Genomic DNA, 20,865 nt, shown 5'->3' on the forward strand with positions numbered 1-20,865 from the left:
ACAATGACAACAACAAAATTCTCTCAAATTCATCCTTATGAGTATTCCCTCTCCCTATTCTTACACAGCACAGCCTCTCTCCCCCACACACACTCTTCTTAATCTCCTAATTGGTCTGCATTGAACTTGATACTCCTTGTCGCTACCGGCACAACTGATCCGTGGGATGAGAAAATCTCATGTCATACGTCTAAGCATAAGAGGCTACATGAAGCATAAGAGGCTACACGAAGCATCAGATTTTCCCTCGATCTAGCCAAAGATGCCATTTCATTGCTCTTTACTTCATCTCCAGCTTATGATTCTCAACTACTTGTCCACCGTTTTTTCCGTGCTGGCCGCTTTGGTTTCACCTCTGAATCCATCCACAAAGCCTTCAATTTTTGCAGAAAACAGAGTCTCAAGCACCATGTTCTTTACTCCTGTGGTGTATTTCTCCGTGGGCATTAGAAGTTTGAAAAGTTTACTAACTGCGTTTCTCAACCGTGTTTCCATATTTGGTTTCTGCAAGGTCAAAGCTACTCTTCTCTTCAGTTACATCTCGGTTCTTGCCAATAGAACCATGAACAGGCTCCCCAACTCGGCCATTAGTGCCTGTTCCTGTAATTTCTTGCTTCATTCGTTCCTTTTGAGCCTGAAAATGGCGTGATGAATGAAAGAAACATTACTGACTGTGAGGCACAATAAAAGTGACCAAAAAAAAATTATGAGACATATTATTAGGTGAGACAGGCGATAGAACAACAAACAGGGCAAGGTATATTGCATTCACGATAACCATCCTACGTTAAGTTTGTAAACTCTTTTTTAAGCCTGTAACCTTGTATGAGATTAATAAAGTAAATTCGTTGGCTGGATATTGCTTCTATGCTTTCATGGCGATCTCAGCCAAGCTCCGGTAGTTTCCTGAAATGGATTCCGTTAGTGCTGATGGTACTTAAAAAGCAGCATTATTTATAGTAAATTGAGACCTAAGTGAACCTGCTTCGTTGCGGCTTTGGTTTAAAGGTGTTAAGACGGTGAAAATTGATAAAGACGTGGATGAGCTTTTGCCTGAGAAGGAAAATAGTGAACCGGATTAAGAAAAAAAACTAAAAATCTGGAACCAAATACTAAAATAAGGATCCAGATAACCTTGGATCAATAAGTAGCATATCCACGCCCATCAGCTCACACCGCGTGAGTGGCAGTAAACGACGACGGAGATGAGCTGGTGGGAGTAGCGGCGGCTGAGATCCTCGGAGGTGATAGGAGATTTCCCATTTGGTTTCATCGCCATAGATTGAAGTTAGAGAAGTTTTAGGGTTTGATTTGTACACAGGAAGAAAATGAGTATATAAAGAAGGAGGAAAAGAGAAAACCGAAACGAAATCATTAAGAAGAAATTGGTTGATCGAGATGTAGTGGAGTATTGATTATACAGAAGTGGATCAATCAAGCTGAATCGCTGTGGTATCAAGCGAAGAAGACGAAGAGGTAGAGCCGTAGAGACTTCTGTCTAGGGCTGCTTTTTTTTTGGTTAATTGTAGCGATAGATTGTAGCCCAGCAGAAGCACATCAAAGCCCATACAAAATCAATAGCTTAATGTAGGAGATCCAACGTGTTTTAATGAAATGTTTTGATTGGCCAAATATATTTGCCTACGTGGACATGCTAAAATCACTCTATATCTGCCTTTTAGTATAGGATAGATTTGAGAGAACATTCGGGGTTTTAGTTAATGTTTTGAAGGATCCGATGCAACAAATATACTTTATGTAAGCTTGCTTTTTAATAAAGTAAGGTTCTCGTCGATTTGGTTAATCTCTATACCAATCACATGTTTCTCTTCTTTTAAGGCCACAATTTGCTATAAGATGAAGATTATTTTACAAACCCCAAACATTTAGCAGGAAAGAAAATATAAAATGAGGTTTGAATGAAATATAAAATACAAAACCTCATTGTTTTAAGTTATTGAAAATAACAATTAAATTACAAATGCATATTATTCCTTCTAGATATTTTAAGATATATATATATAGTTTATTGTGTCTCATTCTCATATGGATTAATCAAGTTGTTCTTCCAACAAATAAATTAAATTAGCAAAACATATATAATAATTATGTAAGGATATAAGAAAGCTCGAAAGAGTATTGACATAGAAACGGAAAAGGCCAGTTTTGTGGTTGAAAAGAAAAAGGTCAATTACTTTCCTTTATTCATAAGCTAAAAGAAATTATTGAATTTAGCGTCCAAAGTAAGATAGACTGTCTCTTTCATCTTATTCAAATTAGTTAAAATCATCATTTTCTATCATACTTTCTCTATGATCCTAACTTTGATGCATGTGAACAGTGATCTCACATGCCTTCTATGTTATCACACCCACCTATACATAATACACCCATGTACATCAACATTTAATATGATCTATCTTACATCCATTACCTTTTGTGTGTATATATAGTCTAGATCGATATAACTGACATACTTTAACGAATCGTTATAAACTAGACTCTATGGCGATTAAATAACGATCCAACGATATTAAACTGCCCACCTAACTGACAAAAATCTTAAATGTGTATGATACATATTCAGATTTTATCGAACATTTCTCAACATTTGTCAATGAAAATCAAGAAAGGCAGCGGAAGTCAACACTACTAATAGATAGTGTACATATGTTTTGTCTCTGTTACGTATAAACTAATAACACAACAAAAAATGATGGCAAGATACGTACAAAATATTTAAACAGAAAACAAACACCCAAGAAATATTATTGTAGTACCTTTGGTGTAGTGATAATTTATTATACTTTGTAGAAGAGTGTGTTTTCTTTTTCAACGTAGATAGAGACGTTTCTATCAAATCACGAGAGAATCTTGGTAATCCTAACTGGACAAAAATAGCAAACTTATCATATAGAAGATGATAAATTACTGCAAGCAAATCATCTATATAAATAATCCAAGCGGCTTGGTCATCAGTGACTAAGTGGTAGTTGGATAGGGACTTAGGAAAAAAGGATTGCATTCTGAACTTGTGGTGCTTCCGAGTTCGATTCTACGAACTAAGTCGTCGTTTTGTTTGGGCCATTTAAATTCTTAGGCTTCCGCTCAGATGCTTAATTTGTGGTGCATTTTTGCATGGCTATGATAAAGTGGTATTCAAGATTCAGGAATATGCTAAAACAGTTTTTCCAGATTGAGTTTTTTTTTTTTTTTGAATTGAATGTTAAATTGAATTCAAAGAAAAAATAACCTTGTTACATCAAGTATTACCTTTCTAATTAAATGAAAACCCTATCTCCTTCTACTATAACTAGCTCCCAAAGTAAAATTGAAAAGCTCAAAACCAATAATTAAACAAACTTCAAATTCTGGTACTAAACCAATAGATCATCCCTCCCTCCAAATCTTTATCCTTTCTCCTCTGAATGACAGTGAGCTTGTTTCTCATCCCCTTGTCTATCAACCTTGCCAAAAGATTCACAGGAGAGGGGCTTTCCCCATGTCGTCTTCGATTTCTTTCCCTCCAGATTGTATAAATGGCAAGTTGAAACATGTACTTAATAACAAAAGACTACACTTTACTCCCCTGCGGCCTTCTCATGATCCTCATTATGCTCTCCCATTGATTTGTATACTCATGTAGCAACACCCCTTCCATCATCTGTTTCCAAATTTGAGCATAATACTCCATTGTTTCCAAAAGGATCATTGCATAAGACACAAGAGCTGTCCACCAACCCACTCCAATGTCAGATTGAATTTCTCTTGAAACAAAATCATACCTATGTAGAAATGTAGATTTGACCTTCGGCTCAAACAATTTACTTTGTAGTCCGGTAACATGCAATTCAGCCACCGTCTGATATTAGTTGAAAAGTCTAAATTCGTATTAGCATAAATCCACACTATAGAGTTAAATGTGTTTTTATCAAGACCGGTCAAATCGACCGATAGGATGCTGCTCATTCTTAAGAGCAGTTGACATTGAGTCCATAACTTCAGTTTTAAAGAGTTAGTGATCAGATACTCGATCGGTGCTAACCTAACAAAATAGAACTTGGAATAACCAAATTGATTAGACGATGAAGAGTCTCAATAGAAGTAGAGAACAAACACACCATAACCATATTTGAATGATAGAACTTTAAATATATTACAGATATCAAATTTTAATTAATTACACTCGATCGAAATTTTTTCTAGAAAGTTATTTTGGTGAACTAAACAAATCAGTACAATCTCTTTTTAACCAATGAAAAAAAAAATAAAGTGCTGATCTTAGTACAATTCTTGGTGCCTTTTGGTGCTTATTGACGTGCCCTTTACACAAACGTAACAAGCAAATAGTGTGAATGGTGACAGCATATGCATTTGTTAGATTTGTCGTAGATCACATTTTTAGAGTTATTAACACTGTAGGGCAGTTTCTATGTTTTTTTTACACAATGGGACAGTTACTTCTACTAGGATAGTTTTCATGTGAAATGTCTTAAATTGCCCTTACAAAAGGTAACTGGATTAATTGGTGGCTCATTTGGGTTTTGCTTCTGGTTAGTGGGTTCAAATTTTGAAAAAACGTGGGCCCAGCGGTTGAAAGTAAAAATCAATGTGACTTTTTACTTTTCTCCCGTGCAGGTGAGAGAAAGCGAAGAGGCGATATCGATGTCGACGAGTCAGAGCCAGATGGTGATATCGATGTTCGGCGACGGTGATATCGAGATTCAGAGCGAAGAGGCGATATCGATGTCGATGACGCATAACGGAGATTCGACGACGGTGGCAACACCCGAACCAGACGACGTAGCGGTGGCGATATCGATGTCGACGAGTCAGAGTAATCGTGGGAAGAGCAAAACGGGTGGTGAGTTGTGCAAATATGACCACTCAAACGCTTTTTAAAGAGGATTGTATATGATGTTTGGATTTGTTATTTGTCTGTGTAGATCCCGTGAATTCTGAGTTAGAAGACAACGGCCTTCCGGTGAGACTCTTCGCCACGGACCGGTACCCGTCTCAAGGCAGGTTGTCACGAAGAAGAAGTACGAGATGTGGCCTGTGTTCAACTACCCTGAAAGTTCACTACCTAAGCATTCTGGTCTAACGGAGGCGGCGGTAAGGAAGGCGGAACATAACCCTGCGGTGAGTGTTTTCTGAACTCTAGCTTCTGTGGACAATTTTAAATGTTTTTCTTGAAAATGGCTCAAATATGTACACGACAAAATTGTTGTACATAGGTTCCCGTGCAACAACATACATAATCTATTGTACACGTGCACTGATGAAGTTAATGTTTTCGTGTACATTAAAATAGTTCTAACCTAGTTAAGTTCAACTCGTGTACATGACTAAATTGGTTTATGTACTCACTTGTGCGACAATATACATAGTTTATTGTACGCAAGTACTGATGAACTAACTTTTCGTGTACATTTTCGCTTTATATATATTAATGTACATGTGAACAGGTCTTTTTATTGTACACTAGTTTACGCAGTTTTTGTACATTCATTTGTCTTTTTGGTGACACTTCGGAGTTTCGGAGTTTCGGATCATTTTCGTGTACATTACAGAGTTTTTGTACATTCATTGCCTATTTGGTGACACTTGTTTACTTTTTGGTTTCAAATCGGTGTTAACAGCTTGCAGTGAAGCCCATGATGTTGCTACTGGTAAGCACGAAGATAGGTGGGCCTTGTGGGACGATGAGAACTACGACAAGTGAGTCAATTCTATGTTGGAGCTAATTGAAGGGGGGCATGTGTTTACGAATGCGGAGTGGTTGGGAGGCGATGCTGGGGACCCATTGTTTGTGTACGGCGCGAAGGCTCGGATTACGAAAAGTGAAAAACAAGTGGATAGCGACGAGGGAGCGCCTACCAAGCAAAGGCGTGTGGCTGACCATAGCACTCGCTTTGTGCCCGTGGGCACATATGGCGATAAGTTAAAGCTTTTGGAGGGACGTGTCGATGAGATGGTGGCGAAGGTTGCTATCATGCGCGAGGTCTGTAAGAAACATGAGGACTTAATTAATGGTCTGAAGTTGTCGTTAGAGGGGAGGGACAATCAGAAAACACAAAGGAGTACTAAGAAACCGCATAGGAGTACACGTAATAAACGTAGAGGCGAGGGATTGGAAATCTGTGGAACCTCATTGCACTGGGTGAGGCCCAACGCGATGTCCATGTCGAAGAGGCAAGTATGGAAGTGTGTCAATTGCGGGCCAGTGGCGGTGAAGTTCTTGGAGATGCATGCGACAGGGAATCGTAGGCCAACCATGTCAGGAAGCACTATGCGATGGATATCTACAAGGGAGTGGTGCTTCCTCTATATCTTAATAGGTAGAACCGATTGTAGCTCGCAGTGGTGGCTCTCCATTTTTTTTTGAAAACCTATCGTGTTGGCCAATTGCACTGTGTTTTTTATGTAAGGATTCTAGGTGTTTGGGTTGTTTAGAACAAAACATTATGAGGTGTTTGTTTTTTTGTGACATTGACATCTTTTTTTGGTTATAATCGTGTTAACGTAATGCCTTGCCTGTTATAATCATTTTAGCGTAATGCCTTGCATGTTATAATCAGAGCATACGACAATATATATATGATGTCTAGGTGTTCATGTGTACACTAACTCGGATATATATCTTTGGTAAACCAGGTACGGCGGGATATATGTGTACAGGTAGGTCGAACTATATGTGTAGAGTTACATGTTGTGTACATGTAGGCAACCAATGTACACGTCGCTGAGTGTGCCTTTGCACCCAGCCGTGTACACCCGTTACTATACACTCTTATATGTACACGTCTACTATATATGTACTCTATGTACACTTTTCAATGCACACATGCCCTCTATATATGCACTATATGTACACCCATATAGTCACACCTTTTATTGTACACTCTTTAATGTCCACGGTCACTATTTATGTACTAACAGTACACCCTTCAACGCACACATGCACTCTATATGTCCACTATATGTACACCGCTATATGTACACCCTTAAATGAACACGTCCATATGTACACCGACATATGTACACCCTTAGATTTACACGTTCATATGTACACCGCCGTATGTAGTTATCTGGCTTCAACCCCAACTTCAACCACTCACTCAAGCTGATCTATATGGGTGTACCCCGCCTTATGTACACCCTTAGATGTAGAAGCCCATATGTACACTGCCGTATGTATACTCGTAGGCTTGCACATATGTATCAGTACATATTTATGTGTACATAACGATGAGTGTGGGTTATAACGAATTCTTGAACGACGTTGGTCTATAATTCACTGAGGGACATTCCGGCGCAGACGGGGACGCTCTTAGACATCTTCTTCTTGTCGATTAAAAACTCCCAAAGCGAGCCTGATGAGTTCCATTCGCCGGGGATAACCATGCAATGGTCAGCCATGCTTACACCTATGAAACTTAAGACAGCAGGATAATTAGTAGGTCATTGCAAAATACCTTTGCCGTAACACCAAGATGAAGCCGGAGGGGAGCTTTGTTTGAGAAACCGTAGAGACAACAAAAAGTATGGAGATGAGATTGACTTTTTGGTGAGGGTTTAATCTGGACCGTCGAGTTAGAAAAACAAAAGTATTATCCAAGGGCTGAGATTAGAGGTAGATATAAGTCAAATCATAAAAAAAAGGGAATTGATCTGAGACGTCTAAAATAAAGGCGAGATGAGCGGCTACGGTGCGTTCCCGCTCATAAAATCATTTAGTTAGTGTGTTGTTTAGTTAGTTAGTGGAGTTTAGTTATACCCAAAGTCTTTAGTTGGTACAAACTACCTTTGTATAAGAAACTGCCTTTTGGTGATAATTAAAACTTGAAACTGCCCTACCTTATTTGCTTGTTACACAAACGTAACAAGCAAATAGTGTGAATGGTGACAGCATATGCATTTGTTAGATTTGTCGTAGATCACATTTTTATCACCATCTGTCGTCACCAAAAGTACAACACTTTTTCCAGTACTATTTTAAACCAGAGAGAATCTAGACCTGAATTCTCGGGATTTTATCTCAATCAACAACTGAAGTTAAGCAGATATACCATAATATAACTTCTTGTTCAGAGAAAAGTTTAAAATCAGATGGCTACACACTTTTACCAGTAAACACAAGTTAAGCACACACTCTTATGGAGCATTATTGAATCTTATCTCATGCTCAATCATTATGTCCCCCATCATCTACTTTCTCCTTCTACCATTCTTGTTTCTTCCATTTCTTCTTCTTTGAGTTTAGTTTCAATTTCAGTGTAATTACAATCATTGACTATTAATAATATAGTTTGGCGGAACATATGTCTCTATTGGACAATAAAGATCATTACAAAATCTTTTCATGTTCAGGCATGATTTTTCCAAGAACTTATTATCTGTTTATAATAATGTTTTTTATTTAGCACTAAAGAGGAATTACGAACTTAGACAATTAACATCAAACCGCATACAAATGTTTTGAGTTATATTTTCCCTTTATTCATTTCAAACCATTCATTGATTCTTCTTTTTGGGTCAACATAAGCTTTTTATAGAGATAACTACTCTCCAACCATGGGGGTAAACAAAGCCTAACCGACTAAAAGAACAGCTACTACACTTGCAAAACTGTTAACAAAGTAGGAAATGATAGATGCAACCATAACGTGAATGTTGCTGCAAAGCAGAATGATGCTAAGGTGGATAGAGATCGTAAATGATGCTCCAGTGACCGAGGTCAAACAACAAATGAGTCGGGAAATACAAGCAGGATAACAAGTAGTGATTCAGCATCCAGAACAGGGGCGAAAAAGCTCAGAACTATTGAACAATTTGATAAGTCAAACACGATGCGAAAAGATATCAACTGCCATACGCATTCCGCCATAAAGCCACTCAGTTAATAAAGTGTGAAAATGAAACAAATTGTAAATTTAGATAAAGAGTAAGAAACAAAGCAACCTATAGAAAAAGGCTTATTCTTGAGATCACCTCTTAGGTGAACCTGTAGGTTCACCAACCAATAGGATTGTGTCATTTTAGATTCAATATTTTTTAAAAATGAAAATAAAATATTATCGTGTTGTGAACAATAGAGATTCGTGTGTAATTGTTCTGTCTTATTATTAATCATCAAAAGGGGTTCCTTATATAAGGATTACAAGATAGAGATAAATGGAAAGAGTACTTATCCTAATCCTACATGAAATAGGAAATCTACTAAATACATGGAAAAAGGAAAACATCCTAATACTAAGTCGGCTAGGTGATTGGCCGACTCTCTCTCCTCCTTGCCTTGCTGCTGTCGTCTCTATCTCTCTCTTAAGGTTGGGTCGTCCCTTCTCTCTCTCTACGGGCCGGTTCCATACCGGGCCTGGTTATGGTAATCCACACATTGTTTATAACACTCCCCCTTGGATGCCATAACCATATGTAATTTGTATCATGCACGATGTTGCCTCATTAAAACCTTTCTAGGAAAAACCAAAACCCAAAGTGGGAAAATGGAAACCGTAGATAGGAAAAAGAGTACAACGCACGACACTCCCCCTCATAACTATATCCATACAGGATCTGTAGTACGCTTCATGTTGCCTCGTTAAAACCTTATCAGGAAAACCCAGTGGGACAAAACCATGATGAAGGAAAAAGAGTACAACACGCACTACTCCCCCTGATGTGAACCTCGGTGTAGGTTCTACATACTACGCATCTTGATGCGTGATATATCCTGTCTGTGTAGGAAGGGAGTAATCGGCCAGTTTCTGTACTGAACCGTAAGTAGACCACTTCGACCTTTCATGGTCGTCTCTCATGTCCTTTGACATCTAGTGTCCCGGTAAAGCATGTGTGCTAAGCAATGTGATCTACATTGTCCTTGGGGATCACTTGTGGGTCTTTACAAAACGTGTTTGCATCTGTCCATAGTCTAGATGTGATCGTCGAACATCAAACTCTTTACTTTGTTTGGACAGTTATCATTCGACCATGTTTCAATCTGGTCGATCCATGTCTAGTTCATAGACCACGTCCATACTTGTCCACTTATTAATCTTATGAGTGTTCAATGATTATTGCTTTGAGGTTTTATAATCTCTTATCATGGCTCTTAGGCCGAACACACTCTCATGTATCTCACATGTGGACATCGATTTCTTTGCTTTAAGTAATGTCTTATTCTTTGCGTTCATATCTTAATGACGCCTCATGACTTTAGGTCATAGATCTTATAATCTTTATGGGCTATAATTCTTCTTTGGTATCCGACAGATTAGATGTCTCCTTTTAATCTTATGACAAAGCTTTATGGAGTTCATTCAGCGGCAGACCATTCTGCTATGCTGGATCCTTAAGGGATCTGATGTCGGATTGCAACCTAATGGTTGATCTTTAGTTTCTTTTAGCCTGTGACCAAGAAGGTTCAGACGCTTCTTAGGTCTAAAAGCTGGACGTGTCTAGAAGAACTGGACGCTCTTTGAGCTGATAGGCCGGACGTCTTTAGCCTGAGGGCTGGACGCTTTTGGCCAGAGAGCCGGATGCTCTCAGCTGGTGTGCTGGACGTTTTAGCCAGTCACTCACATAGATTTCATTCTATGTCTACTAACCTCCTTTAGGTTTAGTATAAGCACAAGGAATTTCTTTATAAAACCTCTTATGTATATGGACTGTTTATTGGATTGTCTTTTATACAACTCCAAAATCAATGATCATGTGTGATCAATTTCTTTTACTATATGCAGCTGCTTTTCAGTCCGTGAATCAGCTTAGGAACGAAGCTGTTCTTCCATTCTATATTATCTTATCCAGTGATCCATATGCTTACTACATCAGTATTGTATCTATTTCTTTCTTATGACCAGACCTTTGTCAATTTCGAATTCTGTAGTAGCAATCACCACATAGGAGTTCATCTCCTTATAATCTGTTCCTTTGATCTCTGTGAGTACCTTGTGTAACAAGCTATGATCTAATGCTGTTAATATGAAGACATGGACACTCTAGGTCACGTGATTATGTGTCTTCTCTCACGGTTTCTTTATCTCACAAGATCCATCTATTTCACTGGTTTATCGGATGGCGTTTCTGTATATGTACATGGCCAATACGCTCATCTCTCTTTAGATACTTGAACCTCCACGTCTATCTTTATATTCTTTATAATCTTTATGATTCTATGATTGTATGATGAGTACTCATTCGTGGGTTCTCTGATCCTCGCTTATCTCTTTATGTTCAAGTGCTTCTTATGTATTCTTTATATAACATTCATGTGTGTGTGTCGACACCTTCATGAGGTTCCATTATGTTCCAGAAATGATCTGATCACTTTGAGATTTCATTATCCAGGACCCTTGTTACCTAGTAGCTTGGCGTCCCAAGACTACTTGGTTTGGTACCTTAGATGTGTAGCTGGCCAGCCTTATCTCTATGTCTGGTACGGTTTCTCTTATCATGACCTCGGATCTGTCTATGCACCTTTCTCTTTTCTTTCTATCCGAGGTTCCTTTATCTTTATGGAACACTTGGTCTATCTTCTATAGACTCTTATAGCAACTTGATTATGTCTCTTCAAGGACGTTTCATTTGGTGCTAAGCTGGTTATGACTTAGTCATTCTTTTCGGGTCAGTGTCTGGCATCTCGATTAGCTTCTCAATTAGATAGCTTTGTATAATCTTTCTTTGGACGTCTTATATCATATTCTCTAGTCCGAGGATCTTGCCAAGACAATGATGGTTAAAACCATTCTTATCATTCCTTTACTCTTTCTTTATCCAGCTTATAATCTTTCTCCTTTAATGTTTGGATAGTCGGATGCTTTTGGTCATGCAATCCGTACCTGGCCTTTATTCAATCACCCATGTTTTGGCTCAAGGTCTCTTTGAATTCGTGGAGAAAGTGTTACTCCTATCCAACATATATTCCCAATCCTCTTATGAGGTTCCATCTTAGACGGCACACATATGTATGTGGTGGTTTATTTCAATGAACTCTTAAGATGGTGTATGTCTGGTTTTAATGACCAGTATTCATTCTTTAGATGGGAATATCTATGCTCACTTATATGGCCTGATGCATATGATCTTATTATCATTCTGTACATGTAAATTCATAATGTCCCCAAGCATATAGGTAATGGCCGAACCTTTTATAGGTAATGGCCTTTCCGGCCGGTTATGGCCTTTGCGGCCAGGCCGTTGTCTGTTATGGTCTCTTCGGCCTCTTTGGCCGAGTCATAGACTGTGTGCTGCCAAGGCTGCACTATGAGGCCAAGTCACGGCCAAGTCATGGCCAGGTCGTGGCCAAGCTGTTTATAGGTGATAGCCTCTTTGGTTTGGCCGTTTGTATCATGGTCTCTCTTTGGCCGGGTAATGACCCTTTATGGCCGAGTAATGGCCGAGCCATATAACATGGTCTTTAGACCATAGTACACGAACTTGTAGTATTGATCATGGGTTTATCCTCTCTCCCCCTCATGACCATACTATAAGGTCGTGGTGCTTGGGATAATTAAGCCTAATAAGTTTCCCTTTGTGTACATGTTTCACAACGTGAGATCTTTACGGGATAACTCGGTGCCTTTACAATTTCTTTGCATCAAGTTTAAACTTTAGGATGGCTAATCCTATCATGCCATATAGTGTAATTTCGTGGTGTATCTCAACATGGTCACCACATATCTTGCCTTTCTTCATACTGATCTTGTAGCATAGTTTAAATCAGTAGATATCATTGGTATAGTCTCGATCACTTTCTTTCAAGGTTTTAGGCGATTTTTCTTTCAAAATCTGAAGGAACTTGTTTCCTTCTAGTTTGTCCATTGTTTCTTATTTGGAAACCATTCATTATAACTCAATGGACCACGTTTTCTTTGGGTGTATATAATGCCTTATAGGCAAATGCCTTAGCCATAGTTTCTTTACTATGCTTGCTATACCATTCATGGTTTCTTGGTTTTATGCCCTTTAGGCCATACTTTAAAACATTCATATGTTCAAGTAAGATCAGGCAAGATTCAATAAACTTAAAACCAATTCCATTGTATATAAAAATCGTGAATGATCCTTAGGTTAAAACACAATTGCAATCATAAAGCAATAAGACTAGTCGTATCGAAAATTTGGTCCTTTTGAAAATCAGATCAGTATAAGTGGTGAAGCTTTAAACAAGACTAAAATTTTCGGCCACAAAGTCTCAGCATCGAGACTGTCTTAAACAAGACTGAGTTGTACTCATCCATGACTTTGTAATCCAAGAATCTTAGATTCTTCTAGTCATTTCTAGCCTTTGGAAGCAACACCGTTTAATGGTGGTAATTTCTATGCTGTAAAGCATCCCAAAAGTCTAGTGGATTTTCCATAGTGATGTACTGATCTTTTAGACCTTCAGTGAGATGATGGAATCCTGTACCAATTCATTCTCATTGTTTTCCTTGGTGATTGTATCACCAAATCCCTTTTCGATATCTGAGTCACATTGTCTTTTAAAATTTAGGTTCACAATGTGGCTCATGCAGCCGCATGATATAGCAAGCTCGGCCACAAACAAGTTCTTACGCATCTATGAAAACAATCGATCATGGTGTGAGTCAAGTCACACGGCCATGTCTTGTGATGCTTAGGCCTCACGACCATCTTAGTGTGATACAGCAATCTTAGAGATTGGTTCATGATACAATCCGGTTTATATATCAATCCGGATATAAGGCCATACGGCTTTGCAATGTCATGCCTTAGACTTTCACGATTATTATGTGATACAACGATCTTAAAGGATCGGATCATGATGCAGTCCGGGTCATATGTGATCATCCGGATGCTAGGCCACACGGCCTCTTAGATATGTATTAAGCCACACGGCTTTCAATCTATCAAGGGCACAAGGCCACGTGTGTGTGCAATGCATTAGACCTTACGGTCGTCCAATATGATTCATGACAAAACACAATGCCACACAATACATATCAAGTTTACCAATTTCAAGGTTGGTAATGTTTCAACTAGATTTTAGGATCAATCAATCTAGCAACCTAACTCTCATTCGATAACAATATTAAAACTTTTCAATCTTTTAAAGTTTTAAGGTTTCAAGGCCTTTAGATTTTTAAAATCGAGGTTAGGGTTTTTTAAAACTTTCAAGTAACCGATTAAGGGTTTCAAGGCCTTTAAGGATTTCGAATTTAGAGATTTGATCTATCAATCAATCTATCAATCCTAAACCTCAATCAATCAAGATTTCAATCAAGCAAGAGCACTTTTAAAGTCGGATTCTAGCTTTTAAGGTTTAGGGTTTTGATTCCAGATTTAGAGTTTCTTGTAATTTAAATCAGAAACTATAGAACAATCAAACATGTTCTAGTTGGAATCGATTTCAATCTAGTGATTATGAGATGATCAATTTTAACTCCTATTAATTCTAGGGTTTGATCAAGAACTCTTAGATTGATCGGTATACCTCTGTTTGTAGGGTTGAACCGGACCACCAAGATGGACGGATAAACCTCGGACGCGTGCTGTCTATTTCGCAAATGCAAGCTGATCTGGATTGCGAGCTGTCTCACTTGGATCGTGGACTGGCTTTGTTTTGAACAGGGAGCTGAGGACGTCTAGGATCAGAAACACCTTAGGGCTGGATCTGATCGGATGTAAGCAAGCCAGAACTCAAGCAAGAACAATTTAGGGTTCTTCGCACTAACTCCTCTTCAGCTCATGAAACAATAAAACAAAGAGTATTAGATTACATGAACATCATAATCTAAACAATGTATCATTAAATAACTAAGGTATGATAAACTTAACTTTCACAAGATTTGAATTTGGATAGAAAATCTTGTTGGCTCGGATTTAGGGTTCCAAGAACTAAGTCGGCGCCGTGTATTGTTTCTGCGAGTGTGGGCGCGTCTGAGATCGGATCGACGAACGGTTTGCGCTGATGGATTCGCCTCGTCAAGAGCTTCAATTTGATATGTGGCTCGTCGTCTGGTTCGTCGGGGTTGGAGAGATAGATCGATTTGAAGTTCGCCTGGTTTAGGGTTTATGTGTGACGGATTTTAGGTTATGGTTTTGTCTCAGGGATTTAGAGACTATCGTGCTGATAACGTGTTGTGAACAATAGAGAATTCGTGTGTAATTGTTCTGTCTTATTATTAATCATCAAAAGGAATTCCTTATATAAGGATTACAAGATAGAGATAAATGGAAAGAGTACTTATCCTAATCCTACATGAAATAGGAAATCTACTAAATACATGGAAAAAGGAAAACATCCTAATACTAAGTCGGCTAGGTGATTGGCCGACTCTCTCTCCTCCTTGCCTTGCTGCTGTCGTCTCTATCTCTCTCTTAAGGTTGGGTCGTCCCTTCTCTCTCTCTACGGGCCGGTTCCATACCGGGCCTGGTTATGGTAATCCACACATTGTTTATAACATATCGAATTATATTATATTTTTAAAATAAAAATTGTATTAATTACAAAAAGAAGATTTTTTAATCGCAAAAAAATAATAATTTGTTTTTCAAAAGTATTTTTAACGCTGCCAACAAATATTAAACCCTTAACTCTTGAATAAATCATAAATCTTAAGGTTTAAGATTGATCCGAGAGTTTCAGATTTATCCAAGAGTTTAGGGTTTATCCAAAGGTTTAGTGTTTATCCAAGGGTTTAGGGTTTAGGATTATGATTTAGGGTTTAGTGTTTTGTTGATTGTGTTAAAAATATTTTTTTTTTAAATTCAAGAATTTAAAATTTATCAAAGGGTTTAAATTTAGAGTTTAATGTTTTGTTTATGGTATTAGTTTTTTTTGCAACTACTATTATTTTTATTTATTTATACTTTTTTTAATTTTAAAAATGTTATATAATTTAACAATATTTTGTTTTCTTTTTTAAAAAATATCAAATTTGAAATAACTAAATATTATTGGTTGGTGAACCTACAATCAAATAATTTTCAAAGACATAATTAAAAGAAAAAACTTGTCTCAAAGACATCACCAATCAAATAATTTTCAAATGTAAATCAAATAACTATTTTAAATTGAACAATATCTTTCACCTATAATTTTTTCACTAAAAAATAAGATTCATAAAAAATAGACTTAAACAAAACATAAAATCAAAACCGGCTGAATAAATTGATATCTCCAGAGACTAACAGAGAGAAAGAAAAAAACAACTCCACCCCCAAATCTCTTACAACTATATCTATTTATATTTTTCTACAGATATTTTTTAAAAGAAGTGTATAAAGCCACAACACGAAAGCAATGTCTTCTTTCCTTTTACATCGGTTATATGCCCCATGGATGAGCAAATTCTCATTACCACTACTTAGTGTCTTTCACTGGAACCACTACAAAACTCAATGACCGCATTAGCAGGAGCTCTAGTCTTAAGAATCATTTCCTCAAACTCATCTTCTGGGTTTGATAACGCAACAATTGCTCCTCCTGCTCCTATCGTAGCTTCATCCTCATGTATCACCACTGTTCTTATCACTATATTCAGATCAAACGTACCATTATACGAGAAATACCCTATTGAACCCGAGTAAAGTCCTCTCGAACAGTTCTCAAGCGAATCAAGAATCTCAACGGATCTTAGTTTTGGAGCACCGGTCATTGACCCGCCAGGGAATGCTGCTCTCACACATTCCACTGGACTAATGTCTGTTTTCTTCAGTCCACGGACGGTGCTCACCATAGTGTGTACCGTTGTGTATGTTTCCACGTCCATGAGGTTAGGCACATGGACTGAGCCAGGCTCACAGACACGTCCGAGATCATTCCTCAAAAGGTCAACGATCATCAGATTCTCAGCTTGATTCTTCTCACTAATTACACAACAGGGTGTTAAAGACCAAATATTCTAGAACAAAGAGTAGAGTGTTTTGGTGTTTACCTGAGTTTCAATTCAAATTTTAATAGTTCATCTTCTTCAGGTGTGGAGCCACGAGCTATTGTACCTTTAATCGGCTTTGCTTCCAGCATCCCATTTCTATCCAGCCGAAGAAACCTTTCAGGAGACGAACAGCACAAAGACAAATTTGAGTTTGAGAAGTTGAGAAAGGCTGCATAAGGTGCTGGGTTCTTCTCTCTCAGGTGGAGATAAAGTCCCAAAGGATCAGTGTTCCCTATTCTCCATCTGTTCTGTGTAGTTAGACAAAGCTCGTAGCTCTCCCCGTCTTTGATATACTGCATACACCTCTCCACATCGTTGATATACTGCTCTCGTGATTTGTCAGGGACAAAACTTGCTTTGCGTTGAGACGAATCTATAGCAGGAAGACTTTGATCCTTCCACTTTCTTGTGGACGAAACACTCATGGTAATGAGCTTCTCTTCAGTATCATTCATGAAAGAGGTCTCTGCAGTGTCCTCTTCGTGGAGAGATAATACATAAACGTCATCAAGTTGATGATCAATGGCGACAACATTATCCGCGAAGAAGAAACATGCATCTGGAGCATTGGATTTGTGCCGATTAATAGGCATTCCACATTCTACTTTAATATCGTATCTGCAATACAAGAAAAGGTAAAATAAACACGCATTCCAGAAGTGTCCTAAGGTGCTTATAAATGATGTAGCACGTACCCAATACAACCTACGTATCCACCACAAAAATCAAAAGGCAACCCTTTGAAGTCCTTCTCATCATAAGAGATAGATGAAAGCTCCTGGTAAAAATACACATTTTAATGATTTTACAGCAGAAATATATCAACTCTATCAAGTAAAAGAAAGTCTTTTCGTCATACCTTACGTAGAAAATCAAGAAAGCCTTCTTCCAAGAATCGTTTCTCAGTAGAACCGTGAGCATCTTCAATCAGAAGGTGTCCAGCATGTTTAGATGTTATCTCGCTGAAAGTCATAAAAGTTCATTGTGAGGGGGTTATTAATGCAGCCATGTCAACATAGTCCCGTAACGACTAGGAAAAATTTTGCAGGCGGAAGGGTTATGGCGCTCAAGTAAAAAAAGAGCATAAACCTTTACGCCGATAGAAGAAAGAGTAGGTCATGCGTTAAAACCTTTGATCAGATAAACTAAATGTCAATTGCTTCCAGAGGGATCCGCCTTTGCCGCCCATGAAAGAAAATCGCCCTCTAGCCTGGGAACAATGTAATTGTGAAGAACATTCCTTAGAATCAAGTAGATAATTTCAGGAGAAGACTACCAACCTTGTCACTAGAAGAAGTATCCAGCCAAAAAGCATCGTTCCCTCTATTCTTGCCATATAATTCCATGAATATATTTCTTGCTCCACCAACTTTATGTACAAGACGTTCAAGCTTCTTCCATTTTAGCCTCAGCAGTTGTGAATGAGGTTTGGCGTATGCTAAATCCACCAGATTGAATACGTCTACACCATTTTTCTTGGCAGTAGAGAGAGAGTTACTATTATAGCTCGAACCGTTTCCTGTATTTCTAGTTCTGGAAAGTTCTTTCAGCAATTGACAGGCACTAGGCACCTGCATGTTTGCTAAAAAATATTTCTTATTCAGGAGAAGCTCTAAGACAGTTAAACTATAGAGTAAAATCAACTAAAGCAAAAATGGGACAATTTATTACTAATGAAACTATTAAGCTTCAGAGAGCTCACCAGTCTCACTAATCATTCTTCGACGCAAGGATGGAGATTTGTAGCGACTCCAATAATCCACAGTCACGTCTTTGAAATTCTTGAATATTTGGCTTCCATAAGTGGTAGCAATACTCTCTGGATGAAACTAAACGCATAATGCATATCAGAGACAGTAGAACAACGAAGGAAACTAAGTCTAAACATGATCATAAACATCAAACCTGCAAACCATAATGAGGAAAAGTAGAATGCATGATGCCCATAAGAATGTGTCTATCTTGTTTTCCATCAACATGGGGCGAAGGCCAATAACTTTGCTCCTCCAACGTTTCCAGAGCAGAGTTGACAGATCCGTTCCCCAATGGGCTCAAAGAGGTATTCACAGGAGTAGAGAACTTCTTCTCAGAGAAAGAGCCTGTGTCATCATAAACCGTCCAAGCTATTGGTATGAGTTCCTTTGGCAGTGATTCCTTATCTATGATCAGTGAATGGTATCTTACAACCTGCAGAGAAACCCAAACACAGATTTGAAAATTGTATCTAGAGAGAACAATGAATGTTGCATGTAAGAAGTAGATGGACCTGCCTTGAAATCAGAGTTTCTCCCGGATGGAATATCAGAAAACAATATGTTACCATCATGTTCAATCCCACTACATGAAGTAGATGAAAATGGTGAGTAGCATATTCAGAAGACACTGAGAAATGGAGCAGAAACGACCAAATATAAACAATTTTAGAATTGTTTCAGCTGACAGAAATTCATTCTAAGAAAATAAGGCACATAAAGAGCATTAAAGATTCATGTATACTCGATACCTTAACCGTCCATGGACTGGTTCCGGGGCATGCACCACATGAGCTCCATGAACATAACCTAGTGCCTGTCAAAGCATGTTGGTTCACAGATACTCATTTTCATGACGATGCAAGAACTATACCGGAAAAGATCAGATACATTAGCAAGTATTGTCATCATTAAGAAGTTAATAGTGTACCTGGTGCCCAAGGCAAACGCCTAGAATCGGAATATCACGACATTCAAGCAAAAGGCGAAGACATATTCCTGCAGAGACAGAGTCATGGTCAAGATGAGACAAAACACAGGTGGGAAAGCAAAAAAAAACTCAATAAAAGCTAGGTAGGTACCTATATCAGCTGGGCACATGGGAGAACCAGGTCCAGGCGAAATAACAATATTATCGAAAGCAGCGTCTTCATATAAGTAACGGTAAGCTTCTTCCCACGTCCACTCATCGTTCCTAATCACCACAGGAGGCACTACAAAGAATACAAACACAAAAGTTCAAAACACACAGAATCTATGTATAGAGAGAGTGACAAATAAAGAAGGTACCTCCATTAATAGTACTGAGTGCCTGATATATATTAAATGTGTAGCTATCGTAATTATCAATCAACAAAGTCCTCACAAAGCCAAGCCTCTCCACAGGCTCTCTCCTCGGTACACTCTTCTTAGCAATCGACGAAGAATCCTCCACAAAAACCTTCTTCGTACCACAACGAGGTATCTTAAAGTGTTTTTTCTTCTTCCAAGTCTCATCAAACCTAACCGGTTCACGAGATAAGAACCGGTTTGCGACGGGAGATCTCGTAACACAGTCGCTTGGCCATGCAAGCTCTGAGGAGGTAGAGCATAAGGAGAAGTTCATGCTGAAATAGCTCCTGAAAAGAGGAGGAAAGCAACAGTGATGGATCTGAGAGTGTGAAAATCAACAAACTCGAAAGGTTCCATTTCTGTAAACATATCAATCAGTCTCTAACGGAACGGGAAGATTCGAATCTTACACGATATATCTAGGCTAATACGATCAATCTCTCAAGCTCGATTCCTCTCTAACGATCTATGAAACCGTCAACACAAAACATCTAGATAAGGATAATGGGAGGAAGGAGGCTTGAGGGAGCTTACGTTTGGAAACGAACGCGGGAGATTAGAGAGATTCGAGAAGCAACGCGAATCGAATAGATAAGAATGATGATGGAAGAAGCCTGCTCGTTCGCTCGCTCGCTGGATGGAGAGGAATGAGATTGAATGAATGGTGCACAGAACGAGGAAGAGAAACAAAAAAAAAGGGTGGTGGAAGCTTTTTATAACCTTTTCAATTATTAACAAAACGAAAGTGCTACATTTTTTTTCATGTTTACATTAATGGTTTGGGTAGAAATTTAAAAATGTGAAATTTAAGATTCTAATAAGTATATAAATTAAATAATTTTTTAAAAAATATTTTCAAAAAGAAACTTTGAAAAACATAA

The 20,865-nt window shown here is 38.3% G+C and overlaps 2 protein-coding genes and 1 long non-coding RNA gene across 5 annotated transcripts; 1 reads left to right on the top strand and 2 right to left on the bottom strand.

Moving 5' to 3' along the window:
- Positions 1-877: 877 nt before the first annotated feature.
- On the bottom strand, positions 878-1,704 carry LOC125576553. The gene is made up of 3 exons (XR_007314987.1): positions 1,135-1,704; positions 982-1,053; positions 878-906 (listed from the first exon to the last, which is right to left on the bottom strand). It is a non-coding gene; the product is annotated as an uncharacterized LOC125576553 (long non-coding RNA).
- Positions 1,705-4,509: 2,805 nt separating this feature from the next.
- On the top strand, positions 4,510-6,560 carry LOC125576552. The gene is made up of 2 exons (XM_048736885.1): positions 4,510-5,142; positions 5,643-6,560. Exon 2 carries the CDS (start codon positions 5,735-5,737, stop codon positions 6,386-6,388), a length of 654 nt encoding a protein of 217 aa, XP_048592842.1. The 5' UTR covers positions 4,510-5,142; positions 5,643-5,734; the 3' UTR covers positions 6,389-6,560.
- A 9,551-nt stretch (positions 6,561-16,111) lies between these two features.
- On the bottom strand, positions 16,112-20,685 carry LOC106352622 (aminodeoxychorismate synthase, chloroplastic). Of its 3 annotated transcripts, none has more exons than XM_022697023.2 (15): positions 20,519-20,672; positions 20,395-20,442; positions 19,943-20,271; positions 19,735-19,866; positions 19,584-19,651; positions 19,405-19,469; positions 19,172-19,238; positions 18,807-19,088; positions 18,604-18,730; positions 18,182-18,483; positions 18,032-18,111; positions 17,761-17,863; positions 17,597-17,679; positions 16,902-17,519; positions 16,112-16,833 (listed from the first exon to the last, which is right to left on the bottom strand). In XM_022697023.2, exons 3-15 carry the CDS (start codon positions 20,256-20,258, stop codon positions 16,332-16,334), a joined length of 2,745 nt encoding a protein of 914 aa, XP_022552744.2. In that variant the 5' UTR covers positions 20,259-20,271; positions 20,395-20,442; positions 20,519-20,672; the 3' UTR covers positions 16,112-16,331. The 3 variants fall into 3 exon arrangements, with proteins under 3 accessions (XP_022552744.2, XP_048592844.1, XP_013647693.2); XM_048736887.1 differs by having other exon boundaries at positions 20,395-20,450; XM_013792239.3 differs by lacking the exon at positions 20,395-20,442 and having other exon boundaries at positions 20,519-20,685.
- Positions 20,686-20,865: the final 180 nt, after the last annotated feature.

This window comes from Brassica napus, chromosome A7 (assembly GCF_020379485.1).
Source record: "Brassica napus cultivar Da-Ae chromosome A7, Da-Ae, whole genome shotgun sequence".
Taxonomy (NCBI): Eukaryota; Viridiplantae; Streptophyta; class Magnoliopsida; order Brassicales; family Brassicaceae; genus Brassica; species Brassica napus.